The following is a 23,535-nucleotide window of genomic DNA, read 5'->3' as shown; positions in this document are numbered from 1 at the left end:
ATCAAACCTACACATATTTGGTATCGCCGCATTCAGAATCGCCCGATCTATCAATAAAAAAAAGCATTAACCTGATCGCTAAACGGCGTAATGAGAAAAAAATTAGAAACGCCAGAATTACATTTTTTTTGTCGCCGCGACATTGCATTAAAATGCAATAACAGGCGATCAAAAGATCGTATCTGCACAAGTGGTATCATTAAAAACGTCAGCTCGGCATGCAAAAAATAAGCCCTCACCCGACCCCAGATCACGAAAAATGGACACGCTATGGGTATCGGCAATTTATTTTTTTTTAACAAAGTTTTGAATTTTTAGGTGTCTATGAACTCAAAATGACCTAGAGAATCATAATATCAGGTCAGTTTTAGCATTTAGTGAACGTAGGAAAAAAGCCAAACAAAAAACAAGTGTGGGATTGCACTTTTTTTGAAATTTCACCACACTTGGAATTTTTTTCCTGTTTTCTAGTACAAGACATCGTAAAACCAATGATGTCATTTAAAAGTACAACTCGTCCCGCAAAAAATGAGTCCTCCTCACATGACCATATTGACAGAAAAATAAAAAGTTATCACTCTGGGAAGGAGGGGAGCGAAAAAACCCCCGCAAAAACGAAAAAGGGCCGCGGCGTGAAGGGGTTAACCCCTTCACCATCTTGAGTTTTTCCGTTTTTGAGTTTCCATTTTTTGCTCCCCTTCTTCCCAAAGCCATAACTGTTTAATTTTTTCATCAATATGGTGGGTGAGTTGTATTTTTGAACAACTCTATTAGTTTGCCATATAGTGTACTGGAAAACAATACAAAGTGCAGTGAAATTGAAAAAAAAAGTGCAATTCCACAATTGTTTTTAGTTTTGCTATTTTGCCACGTTCACAAAATGCTAAAACTGACCTGCCATTATGATTTTCCTGGTCATTATGAGTTCATAGATATCAAACATGTATTGGCGTTTTTACTTTTTTTATTGTTACGCCGTTTACCAATCGGAATAATTATTTTTGTATAGTGATAGATTGGGCGATTAGCAATGCGGCGATACCAAATAGTGTTTTTTTTTCTTTGTTGCTTTATTTTGAAGGAGGAGTGATTTGAATTTTTATATTTTTTAATTTTTTAATAGTTTTAAAAACATTTTTTTTACTTTTTACTTGCTTCAATAGCCTCCACGGGAGACTGGGAACTGCGATCATCTGATCGCTTGTGCTACACAGCTATGCAGCTAAAATAATCACTTGCTATGTAGCGCCGACTGCTGGGTGGCGCTCATAGCAATCCGGCATTGACAACCACAAAGATCTACATGTGCAAGATTAGTGACGCGCTTACAGCGCGAGCATGTTAAATGTAGCTGTCAGAGATTGACAGTGGCATATAATATGTTAACAGCTGTGGGTGGATCATGGTTCCACCTGCAGCTGTTAGAGGCACAAGTCAGCTGAAGCCTGCAGCAGTCAAGGGGAGCCCACCTTATATGTAACTATTAGAGATGAGCGAATATTTTCTGAAAAACGGCGTGCTAAATCTCATCTTGTCATTAAGTTGTGGTGAACTTCATCTTTGTGCAGATCTGTTTCAGAATAAAAAAATATTTTTCTGTTACAAACATGATACATCACTGTATGCGACAGAGCAGAAAGAGACACGAGGCCGATAAACAATCTAACAAGATTTATTGGAATAGGGAACTGGGACAACACAAATGGGATGGGTTCACTGGATCCAACAAATGAGGGGCATAACACCATTCCACGTGGCAGCTTTTAACCCTCCACACACGGGCACCAGGATCTCGCCTCAGCATAAGATCCCAGCCCTTCGCAAGTCACCGTACAACTGAGTCAGCTAACACATGAGTCTATTGTTCGGTGTCCTGGGATCCATTCCTCCATGGGAGAGGGCTCCCCCTACTGGTTGTTGACTCAAACGTGATTACATGGCAGTCCAGGGACACAGGTCAGGGGAGGGGACACGCTGTTACAACCCCTTCCCCCTCAAGTAGTGTACATACTAGTGACCTCAACAGGTCGCTTGTCAAGTACACATAAACATGGCCGTCATAACTCATGGCTCCTGTCTGAACAATTCATTAGCGTTTGTGTCAACTGCCTCATCTTTATTTTATGGTGCAGTTGTAGGCTTAAAGGTGGGCTCCATTTTACATCCTCTTTGAGTTAAACTCTGCTTCCTGCACCCACAAATCGACATTGTAGTTCTCTCACATCATTTCCTAAGACAATATCTGCAGGCAGGCCCCTCATCACCCCAACCACGCATTGCTTGACCCCAAAGCCAAAGTCCAGTTCTATACTTGCTTTTGGGATGTTTTTCCATTGGCCTCCAGCTAATTCAATGGTAATCCTAGGTCCATGCTGTATTGCCTCTGGCCGAATCACTCTGGGATCAGCTATAGTGATAACTGTCCCAGAGTCACAAAAGCCAACAACTCTCCGACCATCCAGCATAACCTCCTGCAAGTGCTTTCATTGAGGATTAAAGGAACTCGTGGCTGTGGCTTGCACACCATAAACCCCTAATGGTCGAACATGGGTTTCTGAGCAATTAGACAAATCAATTTGTAGGGGTGGCACCTCTTCCTCCATTGTGTTTGGCTGTAAATAATTGATAGGCCGATTTCAGGATCAATCCTCAATTGACCCTGAGGGCAGCTGTCTTGCGGATGCCCAGGCTGCCCACATCGGTAACATCTGCGCTGTATTGCACTCCTTCCCATGTGCACTCTGGGGATGGAGGTAAGGGAACCTGGATGCTGATATCCATGTGAAGGTGCATGAGGTGGTTTTTTGGGCTGAGACCGATTTCTCCACTGTATAGCTGGGCATGTGGCCTGCAGATGCCCGGGATGCCCACATCCATAACACTTGCGCTCTACTACAAAATGATTTTCAAAACTTTATACATCCCAAGGAGCACTGTGCAAGCGATCAAATTGAAATGGAAGGAGTATCATACCACTGCAAATCTACCAAGACCCGGCCGTCCCTCTAAACTTTCATCTCAAACAAGGAGAAGACTGATCAGAGATGCAGCCAAGAGGCCCATGATCAGTCTGGATGAACTGCAGAGATCTACAGCTGAGGTGGGACAGTCTGTCCATAGGACAACAATCCAACAATCAGTTATATACTGCACAAATCTGGCCTTTATGGAAGAGTGGCATGAAGAAAGCAATTTCTCAAAGATATCCATAAAAAGTGTAGTTTAAAGTTTGCAACAAGCCACCTGGGAGACACACCAAACATGTGGAAGAAGGTGCTCTGGTCAGAAGAAACGAAAAACAAACTTTTTGGTAACAATGCCAAACGATGTGTTTGGCGTAAAGGGAACACAGCTCATCACCCTGAACACACCATCCCCACTGTCAAACATGGTGGTGGCAGCATCATGGTTTGGGCCTGGTTTTCTTCAGCAGGGACAGGGAAGATGGATAAAATTGATGGGAAGATGGGTGGAGCAAAATACAGGACCATTCTTGAAGAAAACCTGTTGGAGTCTGCAAAAGACCTGACACTGGGACGGAGATTTGACTTCCAACAAGACAATGATCCCAAACATAAAGCAAAATCTACAATGGAATGGTTCACAAATAAATGTATTGAAGTTGTTAGAATGGCCAAGTCAAAGTCCAGACCTCAATCCAATTCAGAATCTGTGGAAAGAGCTGAAAACTGCTGTTCACAAACGATCTCCATCAAACCTCACTGAGCTCAAGCTGTTTGCCAAGGAAGAATGGGCAAGAATTTCAGTCTCTCGATGTTAGGGTTGGCGGAACGCATCGAATATATATATATATATATATATATATATATATATATATATGAGACAGTTGGTGTGTTCGCAACCCGGGGTCCACCGTGCAGGAGAGAAACCTGCTGCTAGTAATAGGAGGCTCTATATGGCGGTATTAGCGAACTCTGTTACTTCACAGATTCGCTAGAATAACAAGATGATGTGCCCTGTTAACCTCACAGAGGAACACAGCTACCAAACAGAGCAAAACTGTGGTCATGCAGTTATCATAGCAGACAAACAACTCCTCACCGAAGGTGCCGATATTCTAGGGGCTTATTTCAGCCAAACCCTGGCCACATACAAGCATGACCACACTGGCGCTGAACTATTTAACATTGGTTTGATACTAGCGCATGGCCGTGTGGCCATGCGAACCTTTTATAGTTTTAGCACTCAAGGACCTTCCTAGTGGTCCAACAGGAACCGCTTCAGGACCTGCGCATGTGACCCCCGACCTCAATGGGAGATCATCCCGTGGGCATGCCCAGTATGGGAAAAGCAGGACTTAGTCCCAGAAAGATCTGCTCGCTGCTGATCAGCGCTGGCTACAAAGGCAGAGCCTGGAAGAACAGTAGTCACCAGTTGCCCAGTGTCAGCCTGAGTCAGACGCTGGGACCAACGTCTCTGCTGAGCATGCTCCACTGCGGCTGGAGAAGAATGGGAGACTGCAGCAGAGATGGTTCGAGATTCCCCCTGTGCAGAGATGGGAACTCGACACCTAACACTCGATGTACAAAACTGATAGAGACATACCCCAAGCGACTTGCAGCTGTAATCGCAGCAAAAGGTGGCGCAACAAAGTATTAAGTTAAAGGGGGCCGAATAATATTGCACGCCCCACTTTTCAGTCTTTGAATTTCCACAAAGATTTAAAATAACCAATAAATTTCGTTCAACTTCACAATTGTGTTCCACTTGTTCTTGATTCTTCACCAAAAATTTACATTTGGTATCTTTATGTTGGAAGCATGATATGTGGGAAAAGGTTGAAAAGTTCCAGGGGGCCGAATACTTTCGCAAGGCACTGTATATAGAAATTGATGCAACTTTTTTGTGCTATCTGCCCAAAATTTGTGGAGATACTTGCTCTCCAAGTTGGATGTTCGTCATTTGTGTTGCCTGAATTTGGCACAACTCACAGCACCAGGCCTACAAATGTCACTCATCTGCCAGTCACTAATCAAACTTTAAATATCCGATAACTGGGCCAAAAAAATAAGGTACCTCCTATCTATTTACTAACTCATCCAATTAAGAACTGGAGAACTCTTCTTTTTTTTAAATGACAATACAAAAATCTTTTTTACATATAATATATATATATATATATATATATATATATATTATTTATTTATTTATTTATTTTTCTAAACATAAGGATTGCAAGGTAGTACATGATAAGACAACACATGGTACAGATATGGCATGAATTCATACATTATAGGATGTTCTTTTATTGTATTACATAGAAGGTAAGTTTCCTTTGTAGGTCGTACACTATGTCTTCAAATCAAATATATACATAAAATTTTCTGAAAATCTTTACACAGACTATAAAAAGCTTTGTAATAAAAAATATTTGTATTTTTATATAGAATCATGAAGCTGCTTGTGCTGAATTTTGAAAGGACTATTTACTGCAAAGACAGGGGGATGTTTATTCATCCCAATATATAACTCATACACAAAAATCAGTTGTGCTCAGAAAAAAACTTCTATTTTTTATAAATAACTATTAATCTGCCATCTAGTGGTAAGTTAGGGAATAATATCCCACTTGAACTTAACTGAGAGATATAGGAGAATAAGGAGTACAACGGTGGATGAAATAGAAAAGTTTCAATTTTTATTACAATTGTTTAAAAAAAATATTTAGAATGTGACATCATACCATTCAGGAAACAACAGAACCCAAGGAGAGACTACTCACTAATACATCAATATTGCACAAACCCCATGCATCCTGTGATGCTAAAAGGTGCTAGTGTGCTAATGGATAAGTCAAGGTAAAGAACTACCAAAATATATCCTGCAGTGGGAAGGTATCAGAGAGCTCATATTGGGCAGGTTCTTACATAGACAAGATGAGTAGGGCCCCTTGCATCTGCAAGGAGTTTGTATGTTCTCCCCATGTTTGTGTGTGTTTACTCAGGTTTCCTCCCACACTCCAAAGACATCAAAGACATACTGATAGGTAATTTAGATTGTGAGCCCCATTGGAGACAGTGATGATAATGTATGTAAAGTGCTGCGGAATAAAATAGCACTATATAAGCAAAGCATAATAACTTAATTAATTCCAGCCCTAAATAATTAAAATATAAAATGTGGCCTGCTTTATATAGCATAGTAGTAACAGAAAATATTATATTTGTTACTATTGAAGAGCCTCGGATACAGCAGAACATGAGCACAAAAGAATGACAACTTCAGATGTGGCCAAATCTTTGGAGCACGGTAGTAACAGAACAAATTTATATTTTATCATATGCACCCCTGTATGGAGAACAATATGTGCACCAAAGAATGAAAAGATGAAATGTAGCCTGCTTTTGGTATAATCAAATATGTTTTCAAAACAATTTCAAACTCAGATCTAGCCTGCTGTTCGTAGCAGAATTGTTTTTTTTTTAATCCGCATGAGCTCTGCAGATAGCTGAATTTCACTGATATTAAAAGACAAGGTGGTATATGGCGTGCTGTATCACATTTGTAAAAAAAATTTGTTTTGTACTGTACAACAGCTCTACACACAGACCAATTTCACCACCACAAAAGTACAACGTGGAACATGGTGTGCTGAATCACATTGGCAACATCCAAAAAAAAATGTTTTACTGTGCAACAGCTCTACACACAGAACAATTTAACTGCCACAGAATTACAACATGGGATGTATCACGTTTAGCAACATAAAACTTTTTTTTTTAATCTGCATGAGCTATGGAGACAGCTTAATTTCACCGCCACAAAATTACAACGTGGGATATGGCGGGCTATATCACTTTTAACAACATAATTTTTTGTGTAATGTGCATGAGCTCTGCAGACAGCTTAACTTCCTTAACTTCACCACAACAAAATTACAACGTGGGATATGGCATGATGAATCACACTAGAGGCAGCCCCACAAATTTTTTTTTACTGTGCGACAGCTCTACACACAGAACAATTTCACCGCCACAAAATTACAAGGTGGGATACGGCGGGCTGTATCACATTTATCAACAGATTTTTTTTTTTAAATCTGCATGAGCTATACAGACAGTTTAATTTCACCACCAATAAATGACAAGGGGAGATATGGCATACTGAATCACGGTAGCAACTGCCCAAAAAATATGCCCAATTTATGTTTGAGAATCATTCGATCAAATTCGTTCATCACTAATATTTAGTTGGTCTTCTATGCCTGCTGTTGCTGCTGCTGCAGATGTTAACACTAATTTGTAGAAATGTGAACAGTCCTGGTTGGGTCTCCATCTGATGGGTTCGCTGTATTGGAAGAGATGTCAGTCCCCATTATACTATTTCTACTCTGGTGAAATTGATGCCACTTTGTTTTTGTCTGCCACTAATTTCTGGAAATGTGAAAACTCCTGGTTACGTCTCCATCTGCAGGCTTGGCTGTAGTGGAAGACGTGTCGGTCCCTATTATACTATTTCTACTCTGGTGAAATTGATGCCACTTTGTTGGTGTCTGCCAATAATTTTTGGAAAAATGAACACTCCTGGTTGCATCTACATCTGCTGGGTTGGCTGCAGTTGAAGACGTGTCAATCCCTATTATACTATTTCTACTGTGGTGAAATTTATGCCATTTTGTTGGGGTCTGCTGTGAGGATCTAAGGTTGAGGGTTATAAAAATCACCTAGGCAGATTAACGATGCAAATATTTTTATTCCATACATCCATGGTTATACAACATATCCAGGTTGATGGCAAAAATCTAATGTTTTCAGTCCACAAGTTCCCAATCTGAGATAGGTAGTTCCACTGACCCCATACCAGGTGATACCCACTGTCTCCCAACTTTTTAGTTATCCCCCAGCTTTTTGTATCTCCAGCCAGTATAGTGTGCAGTCACAGCCTATGTTCCTCCAGATAATGGTTATCACGACCGTAGCTCATGTATACCCCTCCAGCCAACAATCAATCTCCAAAACTCCTTAGTTCATCCATCCATCCCAGCTTTAATCCTCTCCCTTCGAAGTCCCTCCAACAACTGCCTGATTCAACACTGTCTTTTTCTCCCTCCTCCTTAAACATTTTTCTTTAGCTCACAGAACAAAGCATATTCCATCACCTGGCTTGCAAGTGAGACCCCTGTGGTGATGGCTCTCTTGGGTCTACTATCTCCATCCACACAATGGGCCTAGGCTGGTAGAACAATGGATTGATGGATGATTGCTTTACATGTACCTTTAGCAATCTACTGTCTGGCTTTAGCTATACATAAGATCTAGCCTGCTCCCCTTCCACTGCTTACTGTCACTGAATGGAAATATTGATTTCTGAGGATGAACTGATGAGCAAGAAAATCACTAATAAAGCACAACAAGAAAATATCTAATAAAACACAATATCGATGCCACCGGTGCTCTGTGCTGGAAAAAATCTGTATCTCTTAGAGCTGTGGACTCCGCTCTACATCCATATGTCCTATAGTCTTTAGTAAGTGGCCATATCCTCACATCTGCCACAAATTTTTTGAAATGTGAACACTCCTGATTGGGTCTCTCCATCTGCTGGGTTGGCTGTAGTGGAAGAGATGTCGCTCCCGATTATACTATTTCTACTCTGATGAAATTGATGCCACTTGGTTAGTGTCTGCCATAATTTTTGGAAATGTGAACACTCCTGGTTGGGTCTCCATCTGCTGGGTTGGCTGTAGTGGAAGAGGTGTTTGTCCCCATTACACTATTTCTACTTTGGTGAAATTGATGCCACTTTGTTGGTGTCTGCCACTAGTGTTTGGAAATGTGAACACTCCTGGTTGAGTGTCCATTTGCTGGGTTGGCTGCAGTGGAAGACGTGTTGGACCCTATTATACTATTTCTACTCTGGTGAAATTGATGCCACTTTGTCAGTGTCTGTCACTAATTTTTGGAAATGTGCAGATTTCTGGTTGGGTCTCATTCATGTGTGTTGCTTGTAGCAGTAGGCCTCCGAGACCATCAGCCTCCACTTGCTTTGAGTCAACTAACTGTCTTACTATCCTTACTTTTTTCTGATATTAGTAGTCTACGATATGATATTTGATATTTGTGCCACCTGAGTGTGCTTGAGCTTTAAAGCAGGTGGAGATGTTGCATATAGTATCAGGGCTCCCAGCACAGCAGGTCTACACCAATGCCTCACCCAGCTCAGCTTATTTTGAAGTTCAATTCAAAGCTGTAAATGCTGGCCCAGACCCTGATACTTCAATGCATGGCTGATTGCTGCTGTACCATTCTAAAATTTGTACTGTGGGTCAATTGAGGCCATTTTCCTGGCGTCTCCCCCTAATTTGATGTGTTTTGACAGCTTATGGGCCCATTTGAAGGTACGGTGTATATGATTGTTTTTGCCTCCCATTGACTCCAATAAAAATTCATAGGAGATCATAATTTTCATTATGCATTAGTAGTGATGATGCAAGCATTCAGATGATTGCAGCTTCAATTTTCCCAATGGGACAAATAAATACAGTAAAAATTGAAAAAAAAAGTTTTCACAGTAAGGAAAATATGCAAAAAATAAAAAACTTCAAACCACCCCCCATTTGGCCCATGAACAATAAAACAACTAAAAACATACACATATTTGATACAGCTGGATTAGTAAAAGTCAGATTTATCGAAATCTAAATTAAATCAATTCGATCAGTAAGTAGCATAACAAGAAAAAAATTTGAAACCAAGGAATTACTGTATTTTTCATATTATAAGACACACATATTTCCCCCAAATTTTGGAAAAAAAATGGGAGTGAATTTTATAATTCAATGGCACCTTACCGGAGGGGGGGCAGTGGCGGCAGTGGTGCGGTGTCACAGGAGGCAGGATCGCTGCTGCAGGAAGTCGGTGGTGGCAGGAGTGGCGCGATGCTGCAGACCCTGGGCTGGAAGGAAAGGGTATCCCAGAGGTGCGAGGCTGCAGTCCCTAGGCCTTGATAAGATGCTGGTAGTGAGAGGAGTCCACTACCTATTGATTTCTTATCTCCTGAGATCTCAATATGCACATGCGTCGCCATTTTCACGAAGCCCACTGCAGATAAATCAATGAGAAGGGGACTCCGCTCACCACCAATATCTTATAAAACCCCAAAGCCACCTGCCTCCCACCGCTGCAGAAACCTCCTCCTCCCAGCCCAGGGCCTGCAGCAATACGCCACTCCTGCCGCCGCCATCGGCATCCTGCATCAGCGACCGTCCCTCCTGTGACCCTGCTCTACTGCCACCACCCCCACGGTAAGCTACAGTAAAATTGGACTATAAGACGCACCACCATTTTATTTTTTTTTAATTCTATTTTTATCCCAACATTTTCAGTCATATTGTCCACAAAATAAGGTAAATTTTTATGGCAGTTGCAACATTGCAATAAAATGCAATAAGGTGTGATGAAAACATCGTATTCACCCCAACCTAGTATCAGTATAAATGTCAGCTCAGGGTGCAAAAAATGAGCCCCATATCCAGAAAATTTTAAATGTTTTTTCCTCTCCTTTTTCCAAGAGCAGTAACTTTTTTAGTTTTCCATCCACATAAATGTATGTAGGCTTGTTTTTTGCAGTACCAGTTGTACTTTTGAATGATATCATTCATTTTATCAAGTAATGCACCAGAAGTTTGGAAAAAAAATTCCAAGTGCATTGAAATTGCAAAAAAGTGCAATTCCATGATTTTTTATTTTTTTTTATTTACCAAGTTCATTTTCCGAGACCTGTAACATTTAAAATTTTTAGGATAAGGGGCTTATTTTTTACTCCCTGAGCTGACATTTTACTTAGTAAAGATTGTGATCTAAAAAAACCTGCTAATTTTATTTTTAGAACACATGTAACACAAAAACGTGATTAAAACAATTGTTCATTTTCTGATGATAGCTTCCCTTTAAATTCCCAGAGGAATATTGCATGGCCTACAAGACTGCCTATAAAAACTTATGCTATCCTCAAGGAGAGAATTTAGCCCTTAGGCTAGTTTCACACTAGCGTTAACTGCAATACGTCGCAAATGCGTCGTTTTTGCGAAACGCCGCATCCAGCAAAAGTTTTTGCTGGATACGTTGTTTCGTCATAGAGTAACATTAGCGACGCATTTGCGACGCATTTGCGACGCATTTCCAAACGGTGAATGCGTTTGGCGGCGTTTGGGCGTATGGTAGCGGTCCGTCGGGAGAAAAAAACGTTACATGTAACGTTTTTTGCTCCCGACGGTCCGCTTTTTCCGACCGCGCATGCGCAGTCGGAACTCCGCCCCCACCTCCCCGCACTTCCCCGCACATCACAATGGGGCAGCGGATGCGTGGGAAATATGCATCCGCTGCCCCCGTTGTGCGGCGGAGACCACACTAGCGTCGGGAACGTCGGCCCGACGCGCAGCGACGGGTTGTTCCCGACGCTAGTGTGAAAGTAGCCTTAGGCCACTAATCCCATGGAAGAACTGCTGCACCACTGCACATAATAGTCTTTGTGTTCTCTCTGCAGTATATAAGCTAAGATGTATTTTGTTCCTTACCTGCATTTTGAACATTTTCCCCCTGATCTTTAGATTTCGACAGAAGTCATTGAAAACATCAGGACAGTGGTGTCACTAAACAAAGAAGATGTCTTTTATCAAAAATATAATGACTGTCTATCAGGGTCCTACAGGTATGTCAGAAACTGTATGTTAAAAATGCTGTGCTGCTATTCAATACCTTTACTATAGTCCTGTCCTGTATGGGTCTTTCAGCCTTTCCTGTGTATGCAAAACTGACATCAAATGTACTTATCCACATTTAGAAAAGAAAAGATCTAGCAGTCAGCAGATGTAGCATAGCAGAACACTCACAAAACAATGGAGTATACCTCGAAATGGTTCCTCATTTCTTCAAGGTTTCATATTATAGACAGTTGTGATGCAGAAGTTGAAGGGGGAGGCAATTTTTTTCCTTCAAAAATCTTAGAACTGCTCCATGTATGGTTTTTCAGCTCTAATTTCAGATGTTTTTTCCATGTTAAATATGATGCATTTTTGATAAATGCCACTTTATTGGGCACAAAACTGAAATGTGCCAAATATTAAAATCATGGGACTCTCCAAAAAGATCAGGGAAAAAATTTCACCAGGAACCTGTGTTTGTTCAACAACCTGCCATCATCCATGGCTCTTCATTTGATTAGCTATCCTGGTGTAAAGGTCAGCCAAGGCAGGTGTCATGGCTAGGTTTCTCTGGCAAGATACTGTATACCCTGGCCTCCCCTTACAGAAAACTTGCATTTCTCTTGTACTCTACATTCCTCTTCATTCTTGGTGCCCATGGGGCCTACCCTCCTTTTTGTAGGGTTGCCTTTGGCCTCACGCGAATGAACAGAGACACAGTCCAAGTTTAACTCAAAATGCAAAACATTACTTTCAGAACTTAGCAGCACATTCAGATACATACCATAATCTGCCACAGCTTCCATATTGAACATTACTGCATCTTTCCCTTCTCTTCTCTCCCAAGCACACGGCTCAAGGTTAAGTCATGCCATCCTGTACATTTTCCCGGCATCTTCGTCATGTGGGTTCACAGCATCCTGGGGATCCCTCATCTGTTTCGCACCGGGACCAAGGGAGTCTACCCATGCTTGCAATCGCCACATCTTGAGCGACCCTGCGGCCTGTCCTGCCATGTCCTGTTCTGCAGTCTTCTTTTCTGAAAATCTCTCCCCTGTCACTGATGCAGTCACTCCTTTAGCTGTCTTGCTATTTCTGGATGTCTTGGCCCTTCCTTCAACGTTTCGGGGTGTTGGGCAGCTTGGGCATATTGCCCACAGTGCTTCCCGCCCTAACTCACTCCAAACTAGGAAGTCCTATTCTCTTACTCCCTAGCAAACCCCTTCAATGGTTAACTATTAACAGGGTGACTAGACTAAGGACTCTGTACCCCCACCTAGTGGCTTTAGCACTAACTGCACTGTCCCTATAATACACATTTTGCAGCAAGAAGATATGTAACATATATATATATATATATATATATATATACACTGTATATATACAGAAGCATACATTATTACATTACAAATGAGGACGTGCTTAAGGGGTTAGGGTTGTAGCATAGTCCTTGTAACCCCTTAAGGTACCTTCACACGAAACGACGCTGCAGCGATAGCGACAACGATGCCGATCGCTGCAGCGTCGCTGTTTGATCACTGGAGAGCTGTCACACAGACCGCTCTCCAGCGACCAACGATGCCGAGGTCCCCGGGTAACCAGGGTAAACATCGGGTTACTAAGCGCAGGGCCGCGCTTAGTAACCCGATGTTTACCCTGGTTACCAGCGTAAAATGTATATATAGCCATCTGTAGCACTCTGGATTATGGAGTTATAAACCATAGCTAACAGGAATTACATACGGTAGGCATATTTAGTCTCTATGCACAGATAAAATCCAGCGGAATTCAGTGGCGGTACAACCAACCCATTCAGAGCTTCGGGTGCAAAGTTGTGGGCCAGCCACAGTTCTAGGCAGAAAATCATATTTTCAGACATGGGTGGAGAGAGGCTGCACCACCCAGAGGTGGGAGCAGATATGTGAGGTAGCAGCCTAGGAGATATAAGGTAGCCCCCATTTTGGACTGTGTTTTTTCTGATGGCCGGAGCATTTGTTAGCTGACGCAGCCCCGAAAGCCTGTAACTAAGATTTGGACCTATGATCCATCAGCGCCTCCCTGTGGTCACATGGTACATAACACAGTAATTGCAACCTATCTATACCCTATCCTTGTACTACACTCCTGACTGTATATATTTGCTCTTGTATGTATTGCTGTATTTTCTAGTGCGCCTCCTCGGCGATTAAATATAAAATTAATCTTGGGCTGCTCTTTTATCTTGATTCACAAATCCCCACATCAGCACGCTCCTTTGGCTATATTATACATATATTATACACTGCGCCAGGGTTGGTTCCTGACCCGATATAAGCCTGCTGTCGGATGGGGCTTATTTCAAATGAGGAACTGGTGGCAGAATACCGTAATGTTTTGGTGAGGAACTCTGGCAGTGAAGGCAGGGAGGTTTAGACATATATCCCCAGCCTGGACTAGTGATATATATCCCCCCTCACTGGGAGCACCTCACTAACTCGTACCTATAAGGGAAGCCTTTTTCGGCGACTATTTGCCCTCGGTGCAGTTCCCTGACTGACCTGAGGCAAGTGGTGGCACCAGAGAGCCGATCCCTGCTGGGTCCTTCTCTCCCCTCACTGAGGTGAGCGAAGTCGATGTTCCCCTTCCCCTATGAGATCCTTCACAGGCTAGGCTAGCTAATCAAAAGAGAGACCCGCAAATCTTGCCAGATAAAAGGCAGTTCTCAGGGCTCTCGTCCAGTAGCCACAAATTAAAGGGAACCTGTCACCACGTTTTTGGAAGATGGGATAAAAATAGCGTTAAATAGGGGCAGAGGTGGGCGTTACATTAGTGTGTGTGTTATGCGTTTATTACCCACCTAAGTTGCCGAAATAACTTTGCAAAGTCTCCGTTTTCGCCTGTCAATCAGGCTGGTCAGGTCACATGGGCGTGGTGTCTTCACCCAGATTTGGCGTAGTTTTCCGTTGGTGGCGTAGTGGTGTGCGCATGCCCAAAGTCCGGAATCCTCTTCCAGGGGATTTAAAATAGCGCGGTGTTCGTTATTGCATTGGTGATCGGTGGGCGCGGCCATCTTCCTTTGGCCGCGCGTGCGCAGAAGCGGCGCTCTGCTGGCCGCGGCTTCAGGAAAATGGCCGCGGGATGCCGCGCGTGCGCAGATGGATATCGCGGCGGCCATTTTCCTGAAGCCGCGGCCAGCAGAGCGCCGCTTCTGCGCACGCGCGGCCAAAGGAAGATGGCCGCGCCCACCGATCACCAATGCAATAACGAACACCGCGCTATTTTAAATCCCCTGGAAGAGGATTCCGGACTTTGGGCATGCGCACACCACTACGCCACCAACGGAAAACTACGCCAAATCTGGGGGAAGACAACGCCCATGCGACCTGACCAGCCTGATTGACAGGCGAAAACGGAGACTTTGCAAAGTTATTTCGGCAACTTAGGTGGGTAATAAACGCATAACACACACACTAATGTAACGCCCACCTCTGCCCCTATTTAACGCTATTTTTATCCCATCTTCCAAAAACGTGGTGACAGGTTCCCTTTAAAGACATGGCTGCTCTACCAGGTCTGGTGAATCTATTTACTCTATATCTACAAATAAGCTGTGTATAAAGCAAGGCACTTCTAGAGAGGTGATGAACAAGAAGGGTCCTAATACCTACACTCATCACCTGTACCTTTCTAATAGCATCAGCCTTCTTTCTAACAACTCATTGTACCCCTCTGCATTCCATCTATCTAACAAAGCTGAGATTGCAGGACTTAAATGTAATATTGATTGTTGATGTTGCAAAATTTATATATTTTTTAATTTTGATGCAGTACACATTATGCCAAGTTTGTGATGTGCTGAGCAATGCAAATAAGGCTTCGCCAGATTTATGAACTGTGACTTTTTAATAAGTTGCACCAAACATTGCAATTCTACTCTAGTAGGTGGGAGGAGTAAAAAGTGTTATATGTCAAGATTCGAAAACATTCTGTGACATTTTGATAAATTTGGAGCAAATAACTGCAATAGAGCCAAAAGTAAATTTGATTTTAAAAATTCCTCTCATAGTAACTTCTTCCCCTTCTGTGACCGTTTAATATAATTTGTCTCAAAATAAATCTGCAAATTACACTAGATAATCTTTTCAAAAAAACTTTCTACCCATAGAATATACACACATGGACAAATTCATTGGTACCCTTCTGTTCAAGGAAGAAAAACCCACAATGGTTACTGACATAACTCGGAACTGACAAAATTACATTTCAATTTAAATTTACTGAACGTCAATTAATGTAACTCAGATATTGCTCTTACATTTTGGTTTAACAGAAAAAAAAATTGCCTAGACAAAACTGAGGAGACTTTTAACTTAATATCTTGGTGCACAACCCTTTGAAGCAATTAATGAAAACAAACGATATATGTAACTCTCAAAGAAATTTCTGCTCCTCTCCACAGGTATTTTGGCCACTCGTGAGCAAACTACTCCAGCTGTCTCAGGTTTGAAAGGTCCCTTCTCTAGACTGCAGGTTTCAGCTCCCTACTAGAGATGAGCAAATTTTTCAATGTTCGGTTTGGATTACAACTGTGGAATTTGCAATATATGCCTATTTATTCGTCAAGCATAACCGAGCGCCATTCAAGGCAATAGGAGGCAAAAACAAACGCATGCACAACACCTTATAATGGCCCCAAAAGCTGCCAAAACACATCAAATTATGGGGAGACACCAGGAAAGTGGCCTCAAATCACCCACAGCGCAAATTGTAGCATGTCAATGCACAATCAGCCATGCATGAGGTATCGGGGTCTGGGCCAGCATTCACAGCTTTCAATTGAACATCATAAGATGAGATGGGTGAGGGATCAGTGTTGGCCTCCTGTGCTGGGTGCCCTGATACCACCTGCAACCGCTGAACCTACTTTCATACTCAGCCACACTCAGGTGGCACATATATCATATAAATTTCGTGCACTACTATTGTCAGAAAAATCCAAGGATAGTAGCATGAGTAGTTGACTCCAAGGAGGTGGAGGCCTGACGGTCTTGGAGGCCTACTGCTACAGGCAACATACATGAAGTAGACCCAAACAGGAGTCTACAGGTTTACAAAAATTAATGGCAGTCAGAAACAAAGTGGCATCAATTGCAATAGAGTAGAACTAGTATAGTAGGGACTCACACCCCTTCCACTACAGCCAACCCAGCAAATAGAGACTGTAATGGGCAAGGTGGTGAAACCACTGTGCCATATCCCTCTGAAAGCCTGGAGGGGTGAAACTAGGTGGCCTACCAAATCTGTAATCGGACAAGTGGCAGCAGTTGAAAACTACGACCCAAGGAGGGAAAAAGAGGTAGCCCCAGGTGCTACTCCATGGCTGACCTACAGAAGGCTTACCCTACAGCGGGTAAGCTGTTACAGCCTGAAGGAAAGATGAAAAATGCATACAGGCACTGAAGGCACTCTGGAACCATGGGTGCAGATGGGACTGGCTGAGGAACAGAAAAGCACAGGCAGGTGCTTGGGTGGACCAGGTGTTAGACGGGTGGGAACTGGCAGGTATGATCTGGACCAGCTGGTAGATAGAAGAGCACAAACAGGTACGAGCAGACGGGTAAAGTTTAGACAAGCAGACCGGCGTACCTGGAGAACCTGACAATAAGCAAGCATGCAGGGCAAACTAACAACATAGCTCAGGCACCTCCATATTGGAGGAGAAGCCTTAAATAGAAGGTGTCGCGTGGCTATAAGCTGGGAATACCTTAGGTTGATGCGGGTGGTCCCTTTAAGAGGGAAGAAGCTCACGAGCGCCCTGAGCATAGTGCCCAGTGGACACCGGCACATAGGGGGCAAGATGAGGAAGTGGTGTGTGAGTTGGAGACACTGAATGTCCGGTCTGTTAGGTACGAGGAGATCCAGCAAAGGGCCAAGTCTGTAATGGCAACAGATCAGAAAGTCTGTAGTAAGACAGAATGGTTAATTGTGTCAAACGCAGATGCCAGGTCCAGGAGAAAGAGGAGGACAAACTTGCGTCTCTTTCATTTGTTAGTAGGTCATTGGTGACTTTAGTCTGGGCAGTTTCAGTGGAATGGTGCAGTCTCAAGCCAGATTGTAAGCGGTTAAAGAGGGAGCAAGAGGAGAGGAGGGAGGACAGTTCAAAATGGACATGTTTTTCCAGTAGTTTGAAGGCATAGGGGAGAAATGATATGCGGTGATAGCTAGACACAGATGATGGGTCAAGGGTGGGCTTTTTGAGGATGGTTGTGACCGAGGTATGTTTAATTCAGGATGGAAGACACCAGTTGTTAGTGTCAAGTTGAAAAGTTGGGTTTGGCTTGTGATGAAGACTGTGGTAAAGTTTGGAAAGAGGTGGGACGTTATTGTGTCAAGTTCGCAGGTGGTGAGGCAATGTCTTCAGCTTAGATGAGAGCAGAGGGAGGGGAAGCTAGTGGACGCAGGAGAGACTAGAAAATACTGAATAGCTGTTTAGGGTTGTTGTGAGGCAGGTATGATATGAGGAATGAGAAGTTGGTTTGTTTTGCTGGTGTGGCCAATTGCGCAGCATTTTTACATCTTCTGTTATTGGATGGGCTACTACACTCCCTTTCTTTGGCATCTGTAAAGCAGCGTTTGAGGTTCTGCAGTTGCCTATATTGAGTCTTTTTTTTCAGACTGGCAATAATCTAAAAAATCACATTATCTGTCAACTTTTTTAAAAACGAACTGGTAGAGTAAAGAAAAGTGAAACAATTTCAGTATTACATGCATGAACTGGCACATGCACGATCAACATGCGTTAATCTGGTAATGTCACTGTGCTAAAATACAGACTATCGGGCCTCACCATCCACAGTCCACCCCACCAATTGCATCTTCTGATTCTTCCTCCTCCCTCACCATGGCAAGTGTTGTCACACAGGTATCCGGCTGAAGAACCTCCCCTTGTTTACCCCCTACAGTTGGGATGACTGAGTCAGCTGATTCAGAATTGGACATGCCTTCTGTTTTTGACTGATCTTACATGCCAAGCACACACCATCTTTCTCAATCCACCATAACATGTCCACCTGCACCTCTCTCACAGTCCAGCAGCTTATCGTGTTCACCCTACTCCACCCTGTGTCACCGCAACAGCAAATGCTTGTTTGTGCAGTTGTGCTCACGTAAAAGATTCTTTCTTCCTACATTTGGCAAAGCTAACAGCTTGAACTTCATCATCTTCAATCTACTAATAGTAATAACCTTTATTTACATATTGCAAACACATTCTGCATAGCTTTACAAGTTAACAGTTCGTATAAAACAGTAAAAAGTTACCAAATTTAAGATAATCAAACAATGATAGCAAAAATAATGATGACCCTGCTCTTTAGAGCTTACAATCTACAATGACGTGAGTGCTTATGTACAATGATGGTCGACTCGTCTTGAGGAAATGGGGGCAGTTAAAGGCTGCATGAGGCTTTTGGATACAGTTAAGTTTGATGGTGAATTATGTTCAGAGAAGTAGAGAATAGGCTATATTTATAAAAAGGACTTTGATTAGGGAACGTGATAGGCCGCCTAAACAGATGTGTTTTTAGGGAGTGCCTAAAACGTTGTGGTGATACTATTAATTTCATGAGGGACAAAGGGTAAGAGGTGGGTTATCTAGGTAGGAGATTGAATTGAGGTGGACAAAGACCAGATCAGGGGTGTTACCGTGTTTGTGTGTCTCAGAGGTTGCAAGTTGTGAGAAGCCACAAGAAGTGGCTAGAGATAGAAGGTGGGATGCAGTTGGGGAAATTGGGCTGTTGAAGTCTCCCAGGATAAGGGATGGCAATTCTGAGGACATGAAGTGTGGCAGCAATGCATGAAAGTGGTCAAGGAAGTGGTTGGGTGTGCCGGGGGGCTGGTATATGACTGCTACTCTGAAGGAGAGGAGATGGAAGACCCTGATGGTGTGAACCTCAAAAGAAGAATGACGTCCAATTGGGCAGTATATATTTATTTGGTTAAAAACAGGATTGGTGGTGGCAACGAGGAGTGTAGGGATATTGTTTAGTTAGCAGTGGCCGTATGGTGAGATATACACATATTCCATGCGTTCTATTGTGGAGGCGGATAACCTCGTATGCTCACTATTAGTTTTCAGAGAACTGATTATTATGAACTGCCTGCGGGATACTCAGGTGATCTAAGAGAGATAAGCCGGCACTACAGCAGCAAGTCACAGACAACATCATCAGTTCCCTTACTTTCTATGTCTGCCAGGGTGCACCTGGACGAGCAAGCATGGACAGGGTAGTTACATTTCGATGATTGGGCACTGGGTGACTCTGGTGGCTGTGGGGGTAGTCGGGGAAGTGGCTGCTACACAAGTCTTGCAATCCCCAAGGCTTGCAGGTCACTTGGGGATAGAGAAATAAAGCACTGCACACCATAAGATATATAACTAAAGTAATAGACAACAGGGGTTGGAGAACTAAACTACTTAACAGCTATAATTGCAGAACTAAACAAATTAACACCAAAACATGCAGAACTAAAGTAACAGACAACAGGGGTTGGAGAGCAAAACTACTAAACAGCTTGGCTTGGAGAACTAAACTAGTAAACACCAGAGGATGGAGAACTAAAGCGGTAGACACCAAGGTGTCACTAGACACCGAGTATTGGAGTTCGTGTAACAAACCTCTGTATCTAACACTTCCTCCAGTGCTTCTACCTCCTCCACCCCCTCTAGCATCTCCATCTGCATCCTCAACCTCTGTCTTAATCAAACACATGTTCCAACACTGCAGAGAGAATCTGCCTCACCTCCATACTGTGCAGCCAGGGCTCCCCACAATCAGGCAGTGTTTACATTAATATGCCTTGGAGATCATAGTCATACAGATCAACAGTTGTGGACAGCTATCCATGCCGAGTTTGAGCAATGGCTGTGTAGACTCAACCGGGAGTCAGGGAAGGCCATGTGCGATAATGGTGCAAACCTCGTGGTGGCCCTAGGCAGAGCCAACCTTACACAGGTGCCTTTCATGGCTCATATCCTCAACCTGATGGTACAGCAATTCCTCTTCCACTGTCCCAGCCTGGATGCGCAGTTTCTGCATTGTTCTGCATGTTCTCTTAATAGCTACTAAGATAGATAGTGGTGATGATGCCATCATCAGCATCACAATTACTATTATCTACATGCTGGAGTACACTTTAAATAGTCTGGGTGAGGAGCTGGTGGTGCTGATCCCAGGGAAAGAAAGCAGAGGATTATGCCTTTAGGGTTAACAATATAAGTTCAGGTCTGTCGTCTCACAGGTGGTTGTCATGGGAGGAACAAATAGAGAAGGACCCCGAAAAGGATGAGAAAGAGAAAAGGTGATAGATGCGCAACATTTAGGAGATGAAGACAATAATGATTCTCACTCTGCTGTCTGTGGTTGTCATGAGGGGATGGAGGAAGAAAACTTGAGTGCTATCACGCCACCAGCACACTGTGGAGTTGGACCTCATGAAAGAGACCGACTCATGAGCGCCTACGTGCAGCACTATCTGCAACATGATTGTTACCCGTATAGTAAGGATTCAAAATAGTGCCGACTACTGGGTTGCCAGTGTGTTTTATCCACAATGCAAAAGTTAATTTTGCCAGTTTCCCCCCTGGAAAAGATCGTACCCATGCTGCAGTATCAAAACATGCTGGAAGACAGTCTTGTCAGTGGTTTTCCCCAAAACAGCAGTGAGGCACACAGTTCGCATTGCAGTGATATGCTTCCAACCACAGAAACGTTCAGTCATCAATGCAAAAACATTAGCACCCTTGCAGTGCTGAAGTCCTGTGTTCCAACCCCACCAGGCAGGGTCGGCGTCAGCACCCAGCGCACCCGGGCAAGTGCCGGGGCCCTGAGCAGGCAGGGGGCCCACTTGCCATCGGGGACACTGGCGTGCTATAGTGCCGGCCCCCGCGAGTGGACCCCCCGCCTGCTCCGGGCCCGGCACTTGCGATACTTACATCTCCCGGTTCCAGTGCTGCAGCGTCTTTCATCCTCTGACTCTGACGTTCAGGTCAGAGGGCACAATGACGTCACCAGTGCACGCCCTCTGCCTGAGCAGTCACAGCACAGAGAGCAGGAAGACGCTGACGGTGAGGAGTCCAGAGCAGAGCAGCGTCAAGCAACGAGAGGTATTTCATTTTTTTATTTTCTTATATTTGGAGCAATATATGGGGACCATCAGAAGGGGCCCATATATGGAGCATTATATGGGGCTAATTCTATATGGAGTATCTTATGGGGCCAATAATATAGGGAGCATCTTATGAAGCCAATTCTATAGGGAGCATTATATGGGGCCAATTTAATATGGAGCATCTTATGTGGCAAATTCAATATGGAGCAGTATATGGGGCCAATTACATATGGAGCAGTATATGGGTCAATAATATATGAAGTATCTTATGGGACTAATTATATATGGAGCATTTTATATGGCCAATTATATATGGAGCATTATATGGGGCCCATTATACATGGAGCATCTTATGGGGCCAATTATTTTTGGAGCATTATATGGGACCCATTCTGTAAGGAGTATTATATGGGGCCCATTCTGTATGGAGCATCATATGGGGCCCATTCTGTATGGAGCAATATATGGGACTCAGTATACTGTATGGGGCCAATCATATACTGTATGGAGCATTATTTGAGGCCCGTTATATATGGATAACACCACAACCCCTTTTGTATATTAATCACATGAGGTAAAGAGTTTTTTCTAAATATTTATTTATACAAAACAATTGTTTACATAAGAATTAGAGTACCACAAACCAAGCAGGTTTCAAGGAGACATATATCCAGGTATATTTACAAATAACATTATCAAAGATATATAGATGTAAGGACTACCATAGTAGATGTCATATATACCCATATATTATTTTGTATTTTTTCCACTGAGTACTATATATAATAACAAAAGGGTATCAGACTCTCCAGGTAAAAGCAAGCAACACTGACTAGGACCGCTCAGATATAGAACACCAATTTGTCCTGTATAGTCATTAGGACCGGTATAAGGGTTCAAGCTAAAACGGCAAGTGCCATAACCAACAGTCCTACCAGAAACAAGGATAGAGTATTTAGACCAAAATTGGAGGACCTAAGTCAGCGAAAACTTACTTATTAAATAAACAAAGCCTGGTATCTCCACCTGCCGCCCCGACGCGCGTTTCGCTTGCTTCTCTTCTTCAGGAGGCGTGGCTAAGTACTGAGCTCATATCCGTATATATATGGGGACTATCCAATGGAATGGGAGCAATGAAAGTGACATCAGCCAATATGCGGCGCATGCGCCGGCACTATCCCGCCCCATATGAGGATACTTCCTCCTGCGCTCCTGAGACGCAAGCTATCAACCGCTGCCTAGCTAGGCAGCGGTTGATAGCTTGCGTCTCAGGAGCGCAGGAGGAAGTATCCTCATATGGGGCGGGATAGTGCCGGCGCATGCGCCACATATTGGCTGATGTCACTTTCATTGCTCCCATTCCATTGGATAGTCCCCATATATATACGGATATGAGCTCAGTACTTAGCCACGCCTCCTGAAGAAGAGAAGCAAGCGAAACGCGCGTCGGGGCGGCAGGTGGAGATACCAGGCTTTGTTTATTTAATAAGTAAGTTTTCGCTGACTTAGGTCCTCCAATTTTGGTCTAAATACTCTATCCTTGTTTCTGGTAGGACTGTTGGTTATGGCACTTGCCGTTTTAGCTTGAACCCTTATACCGGTCCTAATGACTATACAGGACAAATTGGTGTTCTATATCTGAGCGGTCCTAGTCAGTGTTGCTTGCTTTTACCTGGAGAGTCTGATACCCTTTTGTTATTATATATAGTACTCAGTGGAAAAAA

The 23,535-nt window shown here is 43.2% G+C and overlaps 1 protein-coding gene across 3 annotated transcripts in view; it reads left to right on the top strand.

The window, feature by feature from the left end:
* The window catches only part of LOC143781839 (ATP-dependent translocase ABCB1-like), a 576,903-nt gene that overhangs the window by 502,925 nt on the left and 50,443 nt on the right, over positions 1–23,535 (top strand). For all 3 annotated transcript variants that reach the window (XM_077268724.1, XM_077268723.1, XM_077268725.1), the window contains one exon: positions 11,570–11,670. In XM_077268724.1, coding sequence (XP_077124839.1) covers positions 11,570–11,670 — 101 coding nt within the window. The remainder of the gene's footprint in view (positions 1–11,569; positions 11,671–23,535) is intronic.

The sequence above is a fragment of the Ranitomeya variabilis genome, chromosome 6 (assembly GCF_051348905.1).
Source record: "Ranitomeya variabilis isolate aRanVar5 chromosome 6, aRanVar5.hap1, whole genome shotgun sequence".
NCBI classification, from domain to species: Eukaryota; Metazoa; Chordata; class Amphibia; order Anura; family Dendrobatidae; genus Ranitomeya; species Ranitomeya variabilis.
Note: the sequence above shows the minus strand (reverse complement) of the source record. Positions and strands in the feature narration are given on the sequence as shown.